Source organism: Lotus japonicus, chromosome 4 (genome assembly GCF_012489685.1).
Source record: "Lotus japonicus ecotype B-129 chromosome 4, LjGifu_v1.2".
In the NCBI taxonomy this organism is placed as follows: Eukaryota; Viridiplantae; Streptophyta; class Magnoliopsida; order Fabales; family Fabaceae; genus Lotus; species Lotus japonicus.
The window spans coordinates 77401148-77423075 of NC_080044.1; the positions used below are offsets into that span (position 1 = coordinate 77401148).

Consider the following 21928-nt stretch of genomic DNA (forward strand, 5'->3'; position numbering starts at 1 on the left):
TACGATTGAGGGAAGATGAGGGAAGACACGATTCTACAAACTGTCATATAAAAGAATAAGACAGTACTTCTATAGTTTTATTCATTTTAAAAAAAAGTATAAGATGTCATTGTCACTCACAGTGTGCTTGGACAAGTGAGAAAGTGCCAAAAAGGAGGCCATAGCTCCCTATTAAGTAAGCTTTCATTTTGTCACTTGTTTCTTCTCCCTGCCAAAGAAAATGATACATTTAGGCACCAGAACAGCAAACAGTATATTATTTCAAATACATATTACATATTACATATTGCTACAAGTGTTAAAATACATGTACCAGCTCATGATATTACACCCCGGCGCAGACCAGCACCACTTTCACCACGCTCTTCGGGAACTGCGCCGCCATGCTGTAAGCGACGAAGCCGCCGTAGCTGATTCCGCCGAAGAAGACGAGGTCGGGGATGAAGATGTTGAAGCGATGGGAGAGGAAATCACTCCACTGCCACATTGCGGTGGCACCCATGCCGTGGATGAGGAGAATAGACATATGACAACAGTGTAATAACTCCTCCATGAATGTTCTTGGAGTATAACGACACAGTAAGATAAAAGCAAATGTCTAACAATAAATAGTTTAAAATATGTATGGAACCTTTTCTATAAGACTATAACTCATAAGGGATTGGATAAACATTTATGAGAAGATTTAGGTTAAATAACTCATTGTCCAATCACATTAAAGATAAATAGATTAAAATTTTTATATTTTATTTATTAATTTATTTATTGGTCTATTGAGCTATGAGATAGTAACACACATATATAGTTCATTTTAATAATTGGTCTGGTGATAGACAAATTAAATCATATAAGGATTGCACAAAATTCAAACCATGAGAAAATTATTTGTTAGGAGACACATAGATTTTTAAAACAAAATTAGTCATATCGTCAAATGGAGAGAGGATATCCTACAAAGACAAAAATATATGTTTATGTACCAAACAAAACTAAAACAGCTAAAGTTTAAGTGTTATAATTAGCTACTTTATTAATTAGAATAAACCTCTAGTCCTACCAATTATTGGTAATTTAGTGCATACGGTCCAGGTTATACAATAACTAAGTGTCTTGTAAACGCTTACAAAAATTAAGATATTAAAATTTTAACAAAAATATCTATGAATTTATTACACATTTTCTAACATTATCTAATCAAACTCAAACCAAATGTTTAATACAACTCAAGTCCCCACTCCCAAGATACACATAAACTTACAAGTAGAATTCATAAACAAAATTTCTTAGCCACGGAAGAGCAGCTAGCTACTACAACAGAAATACAATAGGTTTCATTTCATTTCTAGAACATGTAGCTAATGTAACCAAAAAGAACATGTAGCTAATACTAATACTTGTCTAGGATGAGAAATGTCCACACGTGCATAAAAACTCCAACCCTTAGCTCTGCCCCAGAGAGATCCACAAAATTTTGCACTGGAGAAAAAGAATAATATAGGTGCTCTCTTCACAACAATTTCAGCGTTTGACAAATCAATAATTGATACAGACAATAGATAGAAGACATTTAGTTTTGGTATCATATCCTGAATGGAGGGTTCCCTTCCAACTTGGCCCTTTTCGACTTGAATTTCTCAGTAGCAATTTCTTGGAAAATATTTGGCCCATCAAAGTTGTGTTTGAAGGTCCTTAACTTCTTCCTCTTCCCCTTATCTAATTCTTCATCCCTGTAAATTTCAACGTGGCAAAATTCAAATTTATACATGAACATTCATATTTTGATTTATTTGCAGCCACTTCACCAATCATTGCCTAAAGGACTAGTCATATAAAGGAATCTACAAGGCAACAAACAATGTGCAGACAATCACATCATAGTTGGACTCGAAAGAAGCCTAAAGAACATGAAGCTCTGATTATCTAACAAAAGCAATTTGAATACATAGAAGAAAAGATTTAATAATAGACACTGATAGGTCTTTGGGGGGAAAAAACACGTTTTCTCTCTTAAAGAGAAAAAACTAAACTTGGAACCATGGCGATGGAAAAATAAGTTTGTTCAAGCAGTCAGCATACTATAAATAATAAAATGTGAAAGGAACAACATATGGCAGAGCTCACCATTCATCCCCAACATATCCAATGTCCTTAACCTTCTCACTACTCTTTGTCTCTAGGGCCCGAGATGAAGCTATTTCTATATCATCCCAACGTGCAACTGTACCCATATAAAGAAGAGATGTATTATATATATATAGAGCATGAAGGTGTCAATACTAACAAAGTACATTTATTTGGAGGGGAGTGGGAATTTGAGTACCTAACCATAAGAGAGCAAACTGAACAAATTAATTAAAACATGGATACGGAACACAAATTTTCTGTATTGTGAAAAATAAAATCCAATTGGGAAATACAGTAAAAAAAAACTTACCGACTGTCTCCTCCAAACCTCGAGTTAGCATACTCATTAAACTATTATGCATTTGATCTCTTTCACCACGCCCAGATAAGTCTTCTACTTCCATAGAAGTTGCAAGTACAGCATCAACTCTCCTCATGTCTCCTTTAGTATTACTTCTCATCGGACATGGATCATTAAACTTAAGGTTAGCCCCACTTCTATAACCAGCCTTGGTTGCTTTACTTTCAAAGCAACTCGATACACAGGGAGATACATCACTGGAAGATAATCCAACGTCGGATGACAAAGAATGTTTATCCAACTTTTCTTTGTTTAGATTCCTCAAACTCAACTTGCGGCGTTTACATCTTTTGTGATTCTTCTTCTGGCCTGTGTACGTCATGTAAAGGAAGATTGGCCGAAGCTGCATACTTGATACCTGATACTTCAGAAATTTCTTTTTTGATTTCTTCACATGCTTTTGTTTAAGTCTCTCCATATTCAATGATCTACATTCAGACTCGTTAAGAATCAGTCCTTGAGAACCAACCGCATTTTCACACACTATACAACCAGCATTTGTAGGCGCTGAACCAGGTGCAGAAGTTCCAGCCTAAAAATAAAAAAGTAAGGTCATACATGAACATAATACGGCTCAAAGTAATGGGCAAATAGGGGATAGCGTAAAAACCTGCCAGTTAACATCTGATGAAGTTATAGGGCTGGTGCTGATTGACAAATTTGTACTTGGATCTTGAGCTATATTGATATCTTTTGTGCCAACAATTTTCTAAGTTGGGGAGAGGATTCACAAATCAGTAATCAAGAAAAATGAAACAGTACTAATTAAGCACTAGAAGTAAATGAAAAAAATTACCTCAGGAGACTGACTAATGAAGTCTGGCACTATTGAATCTTTAGTGCCCTCTTTTGAAATTTCACTTTCATTGCACATATTAGTTTTGTCACCAACTGGTGCAGCCATACATGTCAAATCAGTATGCACATATTTGTCTTTTTCAGAGTGATCTATTGATGACAAGCTCTGTGGTGAGTCCTTCATTATCTGTGCGCATGAAGAAAGTTCAGATGCAGGTTTATTATCTTGCTTCATGCTTTCTGCTAATACCAAACTATATTTTTGCTCAACCAGTGTATCCTTAGAAACAGATACCCCTAACAAATCAGCATTTGACATATTCTTCATAGTTTTAGCAGACAGAGTAGGCTCTACAAGACCATTTGGATATTCTTTCAATACATGATTTGAAGTTGAAGAATCCCTAATTCCATTCACAATAGTGTTTATATTCTCCTTCTTCGCGATGTCAACAGGCTTCCTTGGAACAATACTTTTACGATCACGAACATAAAACAACATGTAAGCTTGCTGATTCAAAACTTCCCGCTCGCTGACATGATTTACCTGTTGTAGTTTCATCCAAAGAACAATCACCAATAAGATAAATCATAATCTTAAGCTATGCACCCCCAATTTCATAACAAGTAGTTATCCAGAGTTTAGCCCAAAAACAGCGGTATTTATTCAGTTCTAAGAGAAAGCAACTCAACTTTGGCAAGAATTAGGATGTATGTAGTTTCTAGTTCAGACAAACTGATCACCTAAATGCTTGCATTTTTTTTTTTTCAATTAAACAAACACCGATGCAAAAATAACTTTCTGCATGGTAATAATTACTTCTCTCAATAACATTTCTTTTTAGCCCCCCACATCTTTGGAAGAAAACATGGTGCTGGACAAAAATTACATAAGCATACTATCAGCATCCAATCATCATTCAAGGTATACCTCATGTTATTTAAGATGCAAGCATAATAGTGGCCAGAACGAATGTTGAAACCAGAATGGCAAAGAACCACCCCCTAAAGCTTGAAGTTCTTTTTTTAATGGAACAAGCATCAATGCAACATAACTTTCAAGAAAAGAGATGCTATTCTACACGGAATATTTACTTTTAGGTTATCCTTCATCATGACAATGCCTGATCCATATACCTGACCTTATGAGCATAGGGCTTTGGTTGTTTGTCAATTTGTTTGTTTTAGTTTCCCATATTGGGAGGGCTGGCTGCATTTTCTTAGTTTTTTTTTTGTTACAAGAGGAAGACGCATTTTCTTAGTTTATTGAAATGTATGAAATTAATGCAAATAATTATAAAAATCATAAAGCTAGACAAGCATATTTTCAGTACCCGGTTGTCATCCAAGGTATACCACATATTATTTGAAGTACGAACATAGCAAAAATAGTGGCCCGAATGAGTGCTAGAACCAGAATGAACCAGAACCCCATATAAAGAGTACTTCAAATCTCCATCCTGCTAGACGGAAGAAAGTTGCAAGTGAGAAGTATAACATAACAAAATTTCAGGGACAAATAGAAAGCAGTCAAACAGCATAGTAAATATTTTGAAACAAGAAACAACAAATTATTTGTTGAGCCTGTACATTTGAACATAATAAATCCCTTCACAAAACAAATATTGAGTGCATATTTGTATTTTCACTAACAAGAATCTTGCACAAAAAAACACAGATATACATATAGAAATTATATGATTTATATCATTAGGAAGAAGAATTTGCTTACATATGAACCACTGACAAAAGGTTTTAAATCCAGTGCACAGCCAAACTGAATCTTCTTTTTAATCTTTTGCCCAGGATCATGAGCGTGAAACCTCTTTAGATGAATGGTTAGCACATAAGGTGCCTTGTGAATTGTTAGTTGTTTGAGAGCTCTAACTTTCTGCTTGCATCGTTGACAATTGTATTCCCTCTCGCCTCCATCCAACCATTCTTTGGCTGTGAAATTGACAAGTGCTTTTTGCACTGAATCTGCCCTAAATATTTCAAGACTTAAATCTAAGAATGGTTCAAACTTGTTGGAGCTAGAAGAACACTCTTGGCATTTCACCTGGAAAAAGCAACCACTAGGTATTAGAACTGAGGAAAGAAAGTATAGGTCTGCAACGTTCTAGTGTTTGGTACAAATTATGGGAAAGTGTTTCTGAGTATAATTCATTTCCAGGAAAATAGTTTGCTATATCCACATTTCACCTAGTTTCTATTCCCATGATAAAAGGTCAGAATCTTATATTTCCATGGGAATGAAGTTACTTCAAAGATAACTATTCACTTCTACCACATTCTGTCAAGTTTTCCCTATATTTTGGTTATTTAAATTTTTGAATCAAATAATTTAAAAACATTCCTGGGAGTATTCAGTATTTACCAAACATATTTGTAAATTTTACCAGGGAATAACATTCCTAGTAATAATACTCCCAGTAATGTAACTATTGTTATTATAATCCATTACCCTGAAACAACATTGAGTGAACTGTTTTCAAACCTTAATTAGCAATGTCATTGCTCTTGAAAACTAAGCCACAAATCAAGAAATAATTACCTGACTCCGAAGACGCCCGCCAAAAATCTTATGAACCAAACTTTTATCATAAGCACCTGGTGATTCACTTGGTAGTCCAGAAGGTAGGCAGCATTTATGCATGGACTCAAGTAAGTTCACCATATACTCATGTGCATCCTCCTGCCTTGCATTTCGAAAATTACGTGATATGCCTGATCTCATGTCAGGAAGTACAAAATTCTGTACAAAATTCAAGCTAAAGAAAGGGGACAGTGCATTTCAAACCAAAAATGGATGCAGGGAACAGGACAAACACATTAAACAATCACTCTAATGTCAACCCAGACATTATTATGTCTTGGCTAACATATGAAGCACATGAAATAGGGACAAGGATAAATAAATAATGACAATACGTTATATGCCTGATCTCATGTCAGGAAGGACAAAAATCAAGCTAAAGAAAGGGGACAGTGCATTTCAACCCAAAAATAGATGCAGAGAACAGTACTTATAGACAAACATATTAAACAATCACTCTAATGTCAACCCAAAATTATTATGCCTTGGCTAACATATGAAGCACATGAAATAGTGACAACGATAAATAAATAAAAACAACTTACTAAGCCTCTTAGCTTTATAAGCAGTCAAAATAATAAACCCCATACAAGTGATTCATTCTTTTTCCTGCTCAAAAGTTGAAGAGGGCAATCGGTAAACCACAATGAGAAGCATGAGGACAAACCTCATGGTTTGGTAAATAAAAGTCAAGAAGTTAGTTGCCATGTTTCTAGAATAGACTACTTAGATGCTGGTAACGTCCAATCTTAAGATGTTGATATGAGAAAATGTGAAGTTTCATGTTAAGAACCTCATAGGTTCAAAAGGAATACATGTCCCATAAAAACAAACTTACAAGTTCCAAGCCAACTATTCTCCTTGGCTAAATGGAATACATGCTCAAACAGTATAAATCAAGAGAGGACATTATTTGCTAAATCATAAATAACATAAGGATACGACGTAGATTTCCAACCAGGTCTTGAGGAGACAATATCTTCCCATTTGCTTGCAGTGCACGACTAACATGATTCTGTATTGCACAGAGAGCACAAAATCCAGCAACGCGGCCTACAATGATAGCAAAATGAAAACGACATACACATGAATCATTGCCAAGTAACATGGAAAACCACGACTACTTGACTACTTCAAGTTAAGTCATTTAACAATGACTAGCACGCACACCAAAGCAAAAGTGAACCACAAGTGACAAATCTCCACCAACATAATCTGAAAATGAAAATGTGGAGAGTTGCTCACATGAAGTCTTATGCTTGCCACTTTGCAGGTATGCAGCTAGAGGCTCTGTGTATGTCAAACACTGTAGTACTGAATTGAGAAAGCAAGTATTTCCCAGATTTTGCAACCCAGCTCCCTGAAAAATTATGAACAGCATCCTTTGTTAAAGCCAAAACAATAAAATGCCAAAACTCGTATCTAGTGATTGCAGTTAAAAAGTAATAGAATACTGCAAAAGTATAACTAAATTTTTCAAGTAAACGAAAGAGATGAGGAACTCACTATCCTTCGAAAGGTAATCCCGAAGCTGAGTTCGGGATCGAAGCCAAACTCAGAGTATTCGGAGTGATGTTTATTGGGAGCCGAAGAAGGTGTACGAGTTGATTTAGAGGATGAAGGATTAAGGGTTTCGAGCTGGAAATTATTGGAGAAACCGTGGAAGGGCTTTCTAATGGGTAGGAATTCGATTTTTCTGTTAAAAAGTAAAGAAGATTGTGCTGGATCCGAGGGCGGAGTTTCCGTTTGGATCTCCGCCATTCAGATTAATCGCACACGACCAAGAAGATGCAATCAAGGGAAGCAATTGCAAATTTTGATGAAGAAATCAAGCAGAGTTGAACAGAGCTGGACGGTGGAAGGAAAGTGGGAAATAAAACTTGTTATACAAAAAACCGTATTACAATGTGTAAATCTTACTGGCTAGTGGCTACTATTAAACCCTACAAAACAAAATCTCAAAAGAAAAAAACTATATTATCAAGGTGTACAAAAAACACTGATATATTTTAAAATCTTTGTAATTTCTAGGTGTACAAAAAAAACTTTGAAATTTAATTGGGTTGGTTGTGAAAAAATATTCAATTTATTATACCAAACAAGATATTCATATAAATAATATATTATAATGATAATAAAAAATATTTTTTTCATAAATAAATCAACGTGAGTTATTTACTATATACATATGTTGGTTCCCCATAGATGGGTGAGTTGAATTGAATTCAAATGGTGTCTATTCTTCATTGAGGAAATTGAGGAAATTGGTAACGTGTGGTCGGATACTTAGAGACCCTCGGAAATTTGCTTTTTTGGGCGCTTTAGTCCGCCTTATTCATCGAAAAATCTACTACATACACACATTTGACAAGTCTACTGATGCATGATTAATTTAATGGTACAATATTATCTTCTTCTTTTTTATAAGCAACAGTATTCTCTTCCTTAAGGAATATTCATGTTTAAGTATTGTGTGTAAAAATTTGGATGGGAGTGCTGTGAGAGTTATGTATTGTAAGTAAAAGGAGCCAAAAAACTTGTAAATCAAGCCAGCAACCATGCTCACTCCAATACTGCCAATAGACAAATATAAGGATATGTTACGGTTAGTCTTCACTCAATCCAATGAGAAAATACTATGAATAGAGTCTGCACCCATCCGATTGAGAGAAGACACGATTCTACAAACTGTCATATAAAAGAATGAGATATTTTAATATGTTGAAAGAGTGCTTCTATAGTTTTATTCATATAAAAAAGTATAAGATGTCACTCACACTTTGCTTGGACAAGTGAGAATGTGCTACAAAGGAGGCCATAGCTCCCTATTAAGTAACCCCTCATTTTGTCACTTGTTTTGCTTCTTTTCCCTACCAAAGAAAGTGGTATACGTTTAGGCACCAGAACAACAAGCAGTATACTATTTCCAATACATATTACATATTTCCATTACATTACATACATATTCCCTGCTATCATGAACATAGCTTCCTGAAGAATGAGTTTATCGTGGAAGATCCGTAAAATTTCTTTTCCGATTCTCATACATCCTTTAAATCACCATCCTATCTGAGAAAAATATACAGCATGGTTGATTTCTATGTGACTAACAAATAGATACTCAAACATATCCATAACGCTGAAAATATCTTCCATTTCTCTAATCCACCTTGTGACCGTTACCGTTGTTTCCCTGCAAAGATGGAGTGATGGGACTGAAGAGGAAGGATTTCAAAGCCTTGCACAACTCCTTGGGCTTCTCTTTATTGATCGCATGCCCTGCATTCTTAATAACCACTAGTTGTGCCTTCTCTCCCAGATGCCTTCACGGCAAGAATTAAATTTAATATTAAAACAATCAGGCAAGTGCAGAACATGATAATATGTATCATTTATGTTTATGTTATCTTTTGATCGTTGAGATAACTCGTTTTTTTGGGTTATCTTTTCTCCCTAAGGGTGCTGTCCTTAGGGGTTTTTTGTGGATATTAATAGATATTCCTTCATCTTTCAAAAAAAAAAATAATAATGATACATGAAGTGGACGAAGATTGCTACACTTGGTGTCTTTATCAAAACCTAGTATGAGTCAACAAAGCTGAAGGACAGAAAAAAAATTGGAAGATTAATATCATCAGGGTACAAAAATTACCTTTTAAGTCTATGAGCTAATTCCAGTGGGAATACCTGGTCCTGTTCTCCCCAGACTATTAGTGTAGGCTGCATCATTGAAAAGTTACACCTTTTAACAAGTTAAAATGCAAGATTGCAAATCGTGGTAAATCTAACTCATAATGCGTTGAAGTCAGCAGAGAAGAAAAACCTGGGTTATCCTTGGAAGATTAGCCAGTTTTCTATCCTTATGTAATGATTTGATTAATTCTTTCTTCTCCTGGCGGTATTCCGTACACATCACCTAACAGGAAAACCAGTTTCAGCAACCAATTTGGTGAATTGGCAAGGCCAAGCTTGTGTATTCACGGCAAGAGATAGGCAATGAAACAATATACAAGTAGTCACAGTTTATTCAATAAGACAACACACACACAAAATCAATCTTTATCTGGTCCAAATGTTACAGATCAAATGGGATAATACAACCAACCATCGTGTACACAAAGAATTGCTCAAATAACAAATTGATTGAAGTTTCCAGTCATTAGTGTCCCATTGACCACAAAATTTGGTCTGAAAGTTGTTTTACTCTCTTCAGCATGGTAATGATGAAAAGCCTGTTTATATACATGAAGAGAGAGTGTAAAACAAACAAGCTTGAAATCTAAAGTAACATACAAGACATTTGAATAATGTTATGAGTCCTCCTGAGATGGAAGACAAATTGAAAAAGGATGGGGCAGATCCAGGTCCGCCAAAATAAGAATACAAAATTAGTAGCCTTAATCTCCGTATTTCGGACTCATCATGACTAGCAGCCTAACCTCGGACTCCCCGAACCTAACCCTGTAAAAGGCAAGGTCAATACACCACAAGTACACGCATTCTCTCCTTCTTCATCCATACTTTCACCCACTTCCCTGACTTGGGGGTCAAAGTGTTATTGTAGGTACACCCTTCGAAGCTGGATCACAACAAAGCTACCTGAAGACCATCTTTTCTGAGGTCTTCAGGTAGCTCTGTTGTGATCACATCATATAATAGAAAAACACACCTTCTAGCCAGGACAGGATCATTCTTTTATTGAGACACAAGAAACAAACAATATAGAATTGAAGGTTACACACAGTCCTAGCTACTAGCTACTGTTTAGTATCACAAAAATTATCACCGATCATCATGTGGAACTTCTTTTCCTATCCCCCTAACAAAGCAAAATCAATCAAGCTAGAAACTATGATATGAAAGAAACACCACTCACCTCAATGTAATCGGTGAGAAAACAAGTGGGCATGACCTTCATAGGCTTGGCAAACGTGAGCTGCACGAGCTGCCTCATCTCCTCCGGCGTCTGCGGAATCAAAAGACTAGCAGCCTCTTCCACACTCTTCACCTTAAACATCCCTTCATCCATGTCCTTCTCCTCCAAGCACACCCCAGCACAGACCAGCACCACCTTCACCACGCTCTCCGGGAACTGCGCCGCCATGCTGTAAGCGACAAATCCGCCGTAGCTGATTCCGACAACGCTCACGGTGTGGACCCCGTGGGCCTCCATGAGAGCCATGACGCAGCGAGCCTGGAAGGACTCGGATCTTTCGGGGCGGGTAGAGTAGGAGTCGCCGAAGAAGACGAGGTCGGGGATGAAGATGTTGAAGCGACGGGAGAGAGGGGAGAGGAAATCGCTCCACTGCCACATTGCGTTGGCACCCATGCCGTGGATGAGGAGAAGGGAAGGTTTGGAAGGGTTGTGGGACTTGGGGGTCCAGCAGTGCATGATGGTGCCGTCACCGAGATCGGTGGTGGTGGATTTGAGGCCGGAGGTGGAGAAGGAGAAGCGGTAACAGCGGTCACGTGAAGCAGTGTAGCTGAAACACCCAGCCATGAAGCAGTTTGGTGTTGTGTTGACTAACCAGTGGAGAGTTGGAGAGTGAGGTGAATGAATCAGTGTTGTTATTGCAGTTGGAGTTGCAGGTGAGAGTCAGTGACCAAACGAAATAGTAACGTGGACAAATCAATATCCGACAAGAGTCAAGAGTGTGATGAAAGATGAAGATAGGAAAAAGAAATACCGGAAAAAATGCTAGATAAGCTAAATGTAATAAAGTATTCTAGTTTTATAGGTAAATCCTTCACGGTTGAATCACTCTTCGCATGAGGAAACTTTGCAACCGAGACATATATAAATGATTCATTTACTCTAACACCATGACACCATCAAGCTTGCTTAATGGCTCCATCACATGGCATCCCTCATAGACACCATCCGAACAGAACCAAAATGTTGGTGTCGGTCGTTCTTCCTTCCTCCTTATTTAAAAGAAAAAATTAGCAATTCTCCTAAACAAAGCAAAGAGGATTCCATGTTATCATCGTATTGAGGCTTCCTACCCCACAATGTCTCTTTTGGACTCCAATTGAGCCTTCGTATTCCCTGTGATCGTTTTTATCACCAACTCCACCATCTTCTTCCTTAGACATTTCACGGCCAAAGAAAGAGCCACTACTCCCAAGATCGGCCACCTCTAAGGTGCTAACCATGGAGGGATGTGGAACTCAAGGCTTTTTCCATGGTTGTTGGTTCATGGTTCAAGAAAACAAAGGTGATAATAAATGGATACATTGACTCACAAAATAGAGGATCAAATAAAGCTAAGGAGGATCGAAATGAGTGAGTCCAGTGTGGGGCTGGTGTCCTGGACTTGAGATAGAGTAACTACCACCTTGAAAAGTAGAAAGATTGGAAGCCTTTTGAACCATAACGTTATAGAGAAGTTGGATCCCCTTAGAGCCATATCGTGACAAAGAAGACCGAAAAGGAGCAAGATAAGGGCAATTAAGTCGAGGCTGGTGCAAAGCTGGTGGTTAGACCTGACATCGAGCCTCTACCGCCTTGAACGGCTGATGCTGCCGCAAGAGAGCTAGTGGTTCTTAAATTCTAGCAAAGCATCTATAAACATGAAAAAGGATAGGCTTAAAAGCATTTGTTGCCCCTGATGTTTCATGTTTGTGCAAAAGACACCCCTCATCTATTTTCGTCTATGTTTGTACCCTCAATGAAACAGAAAAGTGTAGCGAGTACCCCTCCGTTAGAAAACTAACGGAAGGGGCTGACGTGTTTTTTTTTAATTCTCCTATTTTCCACATGGCTTTTCTATATAGAAAAAAATAAAAAAAAAATAAAAAAATAAATGGTGATTATGGGTTTGCGATTAGGGTGGGGGATTGGGTGCTAGGGTTGGGTTGTGTGGGGTGGGTGGATTGCAATGGGTTCAGTAATTGCAGGCACTAATGGTGTCAACAACCCCTTTGCTTCAATTTCAAACCCATCAACAACTTATAGCTTCGTCATGCAACAGAGCTTGAACATCGACTCTTTCCCTTTGGACCCATCAACTCACAAAGTTTCTTCAATAGCAACAATTTTGACAGTGGATTTGAAAGTGGGTTCTTCATGGGTGGGAGAAGCAACGCTTCAAATCCCCCTGCTTTGATGGGGTTCGGCGGGTAAGTTGTGGTTCTGGATCTTGGGTTGTGTTCTGGGGTTGGGTCTTGGGTTTAAAGTGGGTTTAAAGTGGGTTGCAGTGGTGGTTCAAGGCGGTGGTTCTGGGTGGGTTGGGTCTTTCGTGGGTTGGATCTGGGTGGTGGGTGGTGGTTCTGAGGTGGTTCTGGGTGGGTTGGGTCTTTCGTGGGTTGGATCTGGGTGGTGGGTGGTGGTTCTGAGGTGGTTCTGGGTGGGTTGGGTCTTTCGTGGGTTGGATCTGGGTGGTGGGTGGTGGTTCTGAGGTGGTTCTGGGTGGGTTGGGTCTTGGATTTATGAGGGAGGTGCATGACTTGCAGCGGAGTGGGGTGTACGGGACGGCAACACTGGTGTTCTCCGCCTCTCAATTGCAATTTTTCTTCCTTCCATCCACCATCTCTATGTGAAATTGTTAAAATTCTGAAGCAGGTTAGATTTTTGGAAGAAGAGGAACAGTGGCGAAAGGAGAAGGAAGAAGAAGAGAATTTGGGATTTCTGGATATTTTGAACCTTATCTTAATTTCATGAACTGGTAGATTGCTCCTTAAATGTATTTTTTGGTTTTGTTATTGTTTTTGGGTTTGGAAGTTTAATTTTATTCGGTTTTTGTTCTTGATAAAGGTTTTGAGATTTTGATTTTTGCTGTTTTGTTCTTGAAGAGGAACAGTGTTGTGCTTGTTTTGGGTTTTCTGGGGTTTGATTTCCTGAAGATGGTAAAGATAGGTGATTGAAGAAAGATTGAAAGAAGAAGAGGATATCAAGTTTATGATGGAGAATGAAGAAGATAAATGCTATAAATAAAATTGTGTTGCTTATTTTAACAATCCTACATGTAGCTCAGCTGGTTGATAAAATCCACGTGGCATTAGAGAAAATAAAGGAAAATGTAAAAATAATATCCACGTCAGCTCCTCCGTTAGGATTTTAACGTCAACCTGACGGAGGGGCATTCAGTGTACTTTCTCAAAACAAGGGGGGTACAAACGTTTACAAAAAAAGAGTAGGATTATCATTTGCACTTTTGAAATACATCAGGGGCACCAAATGCATTTAAGCCAAAAGGATAACAAGCATAATTAATAAAAAAAAGGTCAATTTTACAGTGGACCATTTCTCAAGTCTGAACTTTATATAAGAAGGACTGAAGGAGTATTGTTGAAACATTAATATTCTCAATAAGAGATGCAAATGGTAGGGTGATAGTTGAAAAGTAAAATATTAACCATGGTTAAGCCATTTTCTTGATGGATTAAGATCTTTTATTTTCAAATGGCGGTGTTTCAATTTCTTGTCTCATCAATAAAGTCTTGTCATGTCAATTAAAAAAATACATGAGTGAGATGGTTACAAACTTACATGATTGTTTCTAATTGACATGCATAATACTTATTAGAATGATAGAGATTAAGACACTTTTTTTTTTAAAATGAAATGTATATTATAAATAAAAGCCTGAGCCAAAAACAACTCAAGGCATGCAAGTACAATCTGATCTGACAGAGGCTAAAGCATCAAAATACATCATGAGCTATGCTAGAAACCCACCACCAACCCACAGAATGACTAAGACGGAATCCCAAGAAAGAGCCTCATTAAAACCTTACTTGGAAAAACCCATTGGGATAAAAACCAAGCAAGGAAAAAAGAGTACCACAATCTTGGGATAGTCATTCTGCACCAGAACAAATAAAATCCTTGATGCAAATAATTTACACTAGCTCAGACCATGGACATTTAATTCACTAAAACAGCAGCAACAGCAGGCAAAATCGTGATAGTAACAGCAGCAACATCAACAGCAAACAACAACAGCAACAGCAGTAAACAACAACCAAATTCGTACAGCAACAACAAACAACATCAGCAACAACAACATCAACAGCAGCCAACAGCAACAACAACAGCAATAACAGCAAATGAAAACAACAACTAAAATCTTCCAACACCCTGCAAACAAATCAAAACGGCAGGAAAATAGTTTCATAGCCCTGTGTTACCCACATAAGACCAAATCGGTTCCACACGGAAGCACCCTTCCTTAGCCAGCTCATCCGCCTTCGCCTTCCCTTCCCTTAAAATATGAGTCACGCCATTCCAAGCCACCAACAAGTAATCAAACATATGGTCAATAGGTGAGGACATGAACATCATGATGAAGGGAATAATCATACGGAGTTGGAATCAAATACAAGCTATTTTTCCTTCCAACTGTAGATCCAAAGTGTTCAATCATGTCCAAGTCATCTGGTTTCATACTATTGGGGAGTTCCCAGTCAAAATGGTAGAGTAATGCAGCTAAAGAAAGCTCAACATTGGCTATGCCAAGTAAAATTCCAGGACATATTCTCCTTCCTGCCCCAAAAGGGAGGTACTCAAAGTTATTCCCTCTAAAATCAAAACTCGTGTCATGAAACCTCTCGGGTATAAACTTCTCTGCATCATACCAAAGGTTGGGATCTCTTCCAAGTGCCCATGCATTTACTATCACTTTAGTATTAACAGATATTTCGTACCCACCAATCATGCTAGTTTCCCTACATTCTCTTGGGAGCAGCAAAGGAACAGGTGGGTGTAACCTCAAGGTTTCTTTGATCACCAACTTGAAGTAACTAAGTTCTTGTAGATCCGTCTCGATAATAATTTTCTTCCCCTTGAAAGCTTTTCTTATTTCAACTTGTGTCTTCTCCATCACTCTTGGGTTCTTCATCAGCTCTGACATAGCCCACTCTATTACCGTTGCTGAACTATCAGTCCCAGCACCAAACATTTCCTGATCCACACATAATATGTTTCAATAAATAAACCACATTATGACTGAAATTGAAGCTTACAATACAACTCATGATCATATTAACAAAAAAAAAGTATGATATGCAATTTATGATAAATTACTAACCCATAGAACGGCTTTGATGTTCTCAATAGTGATTGGTATGTCAAGATTGCTACTTTGTTTCACACGCAAAAGAACATCAATGAGAGTTTCATCCTTTCCATGGTTTGATTGATTATCATTGATAACATTTTCTAAGATCTTGTCCAGCTTCTTACGCATACCCTCCAATTTAGCTTTCTTCCGAGTTATGAGATGAAGAGGTTTTAGTGAAGGGAACAAATCAGCAACATCAAAACCTCCAACCATTTCCATAGTTTTCTGGAGCAAAGGCATAATTTCATCTTCATAGTTGGATTTTTTACCCCATACCGTCCTTGAAACTAAAGCGCTTAACAAAGAAAACACGCTTTTGCTGAAATTGATTGGTGAACCTTTTGGTGTAGAAAATCGAATGGATTGTATGAGTTTAGCCACCTCATCTTCTCGAACGTATGAGAAAGATTGAACCCTTTTAGCACTAAAAAGCTCTAAGGTACATACCTTTCTCATCTGTCTCCAGTAATCACCATATGGAGCAAAGACAATATCTTTATTTCCATAGAACATAATTTGAGCAGCAAGAGTTTGTTGTCTATTTGCAAAAGCAAGATCATGAGTCTTCATTATCTCCTTGGCCATATCAGGGGATGATACAACCATTGCATGAATTTCGCCCAGTTGAAGGTACATTAGAGGACCATATTTGTGAGCTAAATCTCTAAGAGCATGGTGTGGAAGTGATCCCGCCATTGCCAGTTGATGCAAGTTCCCTAATAGAGGCAGTTTCCATGGCCCCGGGGGTTGTTTATGAACCATGGCTCTGCTAACTTTGATTTTCTGCTTTGCAAGCCAAAGCAACAAGAAGGGGAGTAAAGTAATAGCTAGAAAGGAGTACTGTAATTCCATTGCAATAGTGAAATAATGGAGGGTGGAACTGATGTCCTTGTCTTCCCTTCCTATGATATTATTTATAGACTCAAATTGCATATACTAACAAAGAAAATAATTATATAGGATAATTTGAAGTATTATATTGACCAAGGTATAATATACAAACTTGAAAGATTGATATATCTATTTGATTGTAAATTTGATCTTATCCATTTGAAAATATTTAACTTCCAATAATCAATTAATATTGTATAATGAAAAACCTTCAAATATGTCAAGAATTATATAATTTCAAGACATAAAATTAAATAATAATATGATATATTATGTATATTCACTCAAATAAAATTATCTTTTAATTAGGAAATACACGCCTTATAAATAACCTGAAATATAAATTTTTTAACTAGGTAAAAATTTAAAATACATTAATTAGACTTTTATAAAATTTGACTCATCAATAAAATTATCAGTTAATTATTCAAAATATTTATATTTCATTATACTAATTCATAATAATAAAAAATTCAATTTCACATATTTAAAGAAAAATATTAATATTATTTAAATTTTAAATATTAATAAAATTTGAGGGAACTTTTTAAATAATAATATTGATATTTTCTTTAATCCAATTATTATATTAATTATTATTTAATATTTTTTTATATTTAAAACTACCTGTGAGACAAAAAATTAAATTAATATCATTTTAATTTAATTATTAATCACAAGTTCGGGAATTGTTTTAAAATAATAGGTAAGACAACACACACAAAAAACAATTAGACTTTTAACTAGCTAAAATTTGAAATATAATTTTTTTAACTAGGTAAAATTTTAAAATACATTAATTAGACTTTTATAAAATTTGACTCATCAATAAAATTATCAGTTAATTATTCAAAATATTTATATTTCATTATACTAATTCATAATTGTAAAAAAATTCAATTTCACATATTTAAAGAAAAATATTAATATTATTTAAATTTTAAATATTAATAAAATTTGAGGGAACTTTATAAATAATAATATTGATATTTCCTTTACATCAATTACAATATTAATTATTATTTAAATTTTTTATATTTAAAACTACCTATGAGACAAAAAATTAAATAAATATCATTTTAATTTAATTATTAATCACAAGTTCAGGAATTTTTTAAATAATAGTTTAATACAAATAGATATTTTTATATATAAAAAATTTATTAAGTATTAAATTTAGAATAACCAAATATGTACTACAGTTAAGTATGTCTAATATATATATATATATATATATTTATTTATTTGTGTGTGTTTGTGTCTTTTTAAATATTACTTATATCTTAGCTATAAAAATTCTTAAACATATTAATATAAAAATAAATATACATAGTTTAAATATCAATCATAGACTAAGAATTGAGAAAAATTAATAATAATTTTATTAGAGAAAAATCATATTGATAAATAATTTATGTTATAAATTGTATTAACTCAAATTCAAACGTTGCAGCAGTTACTTCAAGGACGCAAATCAGGGAGAAATTCAAGGGTTTGGTTGACTTAGTTAATTCTAGGTGCAGATCGGGGAGGAAGGACCAGCGAGAGAACATGGAGGAGCGTATGTTTCAAATTCGAACGTTGCAGCAGTTAATTTTGGGACGCAAATCATGGACTTGGTTGACTCAGTTAATTCTAGGGCGCAAATCGGGGAGGAGGTACCGACGAGAAAGTATGGAGGTGCGTATGCTTCAAATTCAAACGTTGCATAGCTTAATTCTGGGACACAAATTAGGGAGCAGATTGATGACCCGAGTGTTTAAGTTATTTTTCTAGTTTATTTCCACGCATTTTGATATATTATTTAGGATATTTTGGTCATTTTAGGTCACTCCATGATTATTTCATGCATTTTACTATTTTTATGTGGTTTTTAGTATTTTTATATATTTTTATGATTTTTATTTAGATTTATTAGGATTTAAGTTATTTTATTTTTAATTGATATGTTTTATTTTGAATTATTATCTTTTTAGTATTTTATTTTGATTTATTTTATCTTTTTAGGATTTTCGGAATAAAAGGAAAAGAGAAAATCAGGAAAAAGAATCTCATCTGGTGGTGATAGTCCACGGAGATACACTGCACATGCTGAAATGGACGGCTGCGGACACTCTCTTTGACACGTGGTTCCATCCTTCTGAGGGTCCACCGTAAGACAGTGGTGCGAAAAGGACTGGATTCCACCCCTTTAAGCTCCGTCCAATAGAGGCACGACACGTGGCAGGTGTTGAACCAAAAAGCAAAATCAACAGAAAGGGTGATCACGTGATTGAATTTAAAATTACATAATATATTTAGAATAAAGACGGAAACAGAAAGGAGGAAACGGATTGCATATATATTGGAACGAGGCCAGAGATTTTGGGAGGTGATCAGATATATTGAGGGAGCTTTTGAGCCTTCTTCGAGTTAACCCTAGCACCACTTTGAGCTTTTTGAAGAATCCTTTTTATTTTAATAAACTATTTGATCATGGAAGCCATGCTTGGCTAAACCTCCGTAGGTACTTGGGGTGTTCGGTTTGATTCTCTTGACCTTATGTTTTGATTTACTTTTTGACTCATGAATTCTAGTTTTATTTATGAATTTCTCATCTTTTATATATGAATCTTTATGCATGAAGATTACCTTTGCTATTTTGTATGCGATTGAGAAATTGGTAGAAAATAGGGATCCGGTGAGGAATTGATTAGGAACGCCTACGCCTTAGAGATAAGGGTAACTTCTAATTGTGTTGGCTAGTGACTAAGTACTTTAATTCTCCAATTAAATTCGTCTAGGAACTAAGAGATTAGTGTTAGCAGTTTAATTGGAAGTTCTGCGTAGTTAAGAGATTATCACGTGGAAACTTAGGCAAGCACCATAAATAAGTTAGATAATTCATGAGTTAATTAGTCTATTAAGAAAATAAGTGAGATTGATGAAATCCTACCCCAGGTACTTCCCCTTTTGATTACTTTTAATACTGCGTACTTGCTTTTCACTGAATTCTTCAACTTTCAATTAAGTTCGTTTTCAACAACAATTATTTACCCCCAAACCCTTTTACTTAGTCTTTTTAGTGATTTATAGGTTAAATTAATTTAGGCAATCGCAATCCTTGAGTTCGATATCTTTTATTACTACATAACGAATAAGTACACTTGCTTAGGAGTTACCACAGATCATGGACTTAGTTGACTTAGTTAATCCTGGGACGCAAATCATGGAGCAGGTTCAGGACTTGGTTAAATCAGGATACACGTTGGAGGAGATTAAGGATTGGGGAAAAAATAAAAGGGAGTGAGATCTTTAATGGAGGATTTCAAATTTTGAATAGAAGGTGAAATTCTGGTTCACGCACAAGACATATGTTATACCAAATGTCTAGGACATCGTGCACAACATACATAAGATAAATCAGAAGTTCAACACAGTATTAAACCAGGAAAACAACAAAGAATAACACAGAGAATTGGTAACCCAGTTCGGTGCAACATCACCTACATCTGGAGAGCTTCAGCCCAAGAAAGATAATCAACTATTATAGAGAATCAAGTACAAAAATGTCTTAATTGAACTGCCCCAATTCACTGCCTTTATACTTATTCGTACTCGTGGTTTATTACTTAGGTCTCCCCCTAAGTATGAGAACCCCCTCTCACTTTCTCACACACAATCATTGTCACAGTGACTGAAACAATAAACAACAAGATAAAGATGAAGAGACTACAACTCAACTAAACAAACCAACTCTATGCCATATGATCATCAATGGAGGCAGTAGAGTGGTGTACAAATAACACAATAATGACTCACAACCTCAAACCCTAAAAACACGACCAAACGGTGCCCAATGCACACTTATCAACTAGGGTTAAGCCACCTTAAATAGTCGTTCTTCAGCAGGCCTTGATCTTCAGCAGACCTTGTCTAATGAGGTCAACATTTGCTATTGTTGAGATTTGCTTGTTGTAATTCGCTTGCTAGAATTTCTATTGTTGTTATTTGTTGGTGTCGTGACCTGTTGTTGTTGTCGATTATTTGTTGTGTTGTATTGGTTTCCTGTTGTTGTTGTATTTTAATTGATGGTGTTGTTGTCGTCGTCTGCTGATGTTGTTGTTGATGTGCTGCTAGTTGTTGTTTTATTAATTTGCTACCACTGGAGCTGTCTCTTTGCTGTTTTGGTTTTTGCTGGCTGCGTATTTTATGGACGGTTTAGCATTTTTTGGAGGGACGATTTAGGGATATGCTTTCGGCCTATGAGGCGATTTTGTAACAAGGATGCATAATTGGCTATCTTAAGGGTATGATACTCTTTTTCCTTGCTAGACTTTTCCCACTGGATTTTTCTTAGCAAGGTTTTAATGAGGCTCACCTTTAAGTTTACGTTTATAGCCGTTTTGCGGGAAAGTTTATTTGGAAGCCGTATAGTTATTTGGGGGTATAGTTTTATGCACTCTGTAAGAGCCTTGATTGACCAGGCTTGATTCGTTATTAATACTACTACTTTCATTTTCGAAAAATAAATAAATTGTATTAACTATTAGTTATCAAATTTTCCATTTCTTATAAAAGTAAATAATTTTTAAATATTGATTAAAAATATTCAGGATATTGATTATATATCAAAAATTGGGGACAATTGAAATTTAAAATTAAATTGGTAATATTTTTGTATATAAACAAATATTTAGAATATTATAATCAATTAAAAATAGTTTTAAAATAAAAATGCCTTTTTAGTGTATTATTTGAAAAACATTTATTTAAATATATGTTTCAATCTATTATATACTAGTAAAAATGACTTGAGGAAGCATGACACATGAAAATTATGTGAACAAATTTGAATAAATATAAATATACTAAAAAATTATTTGATAATATTAAAAACGTATTATTTGATTTAAAATATTTTAAACTCACTTCATGATTTTTTTATTATTAAATAAATAAAAATTTAAAATTACTTCCTTGTTAATTATTAAATATTTATTAACATTAAATTTGAGTAATGTTTATTACTTAGGCTTAAAAGAAATTTTGGTCCCCTACAAATTCGAATTGTGCAAGACAAGTCCCTAAAGAATTTTATTAGCATTTTCAGTC

General features: G+C 35.6%; 3 protein-coding genes across 4 annotated transcripts; all 3 read right to left on the bottom strand.

The window, feature by feature from the left end:
• Positions 1–1159: 1159 nt before the first annotated feature.
• On the bottom strand, positions 1160–7790 carry LOC130715627 (ubiquitin carboxyl-terminal hydrolase 23-like). Of its 2 annotated transcripts, none has more exons than XM_057565744.1 (11): positions 7386–7790; positions 7125–7239; positions 6822–6932; positions 5838–6010; positions 5016–5342; positions 4618–4743; positions 3282–3830; positions 3096–3194; positions 2435–3017; positions 2122–2218; positions 1160–1727 (listed from the first exon to the last, which is right to left on the bottom strand). In XM_057565744.1, the coding sequence occupies exons 1-11, from the start codon at positions 7638–7640 to the stop codon at positions 1580–1582; spliced, it is 2583 nt and encodes an 860-aa protein (XP_057421727.1). In that variant the 5' UTR covers positions 7641–7790; the 3' UTR covers positions 1160–1579. The 2 variants fall into 2 exon arrangements, with proteins under 2 accessions (XP_057421727.1, XP_057421726.1); XM_057565743.1 differs by having other exon boundaries at positions 4618–4746.
• A 981-nt stretch (positions 7791–8771) lies between these two features.
• On the bottom strand, positions 8772–11700 carry LOC130715628 (uncharacterized). The gene is made up of 4 exons (XM_057565745.1): positions 10756–11700; positions 9703–9795; positions 9532–9599; positions 8772–9202 (listed from the first exon to the last, which is right to left on the bottom strand). Exons 1-4 carry the CDS (start codon positions 11377–11379, stop codon positions 9040–9042), a joined length of 948 nt encoding a protein of 315 aa, XP_057421728.1. The 5' UTR covers positions 11380–11700; the 3' UTR covers positions 8772–9039.
• A 3115-nt stretch (positions 11701–14815) lies between these two features.
• LOC130709927 (cytochrome P450 71D8-like) lies at positions 14816–16810 on the bottom strand. Its single transcript, XM_057559058.1, has 2 exons — positions 15911–16810; positions 14816–15784 (listed from the first exon to the last, which is right to left on the bottom strand). The coding sequence occupies exons 1-2, from the start codon at positions 16793–16795 to the stop codon at positions 15140–15142; spliced, it is 1530 nt and encodes a 509-aa protein (XP_057415041.1). The 5' UTR covers positions 16796–16810; the 3' UTR covers positions 14816–15139.
• Between the last annotated feature and the right edge of the window lie 5118 nt (positions 16811–21928).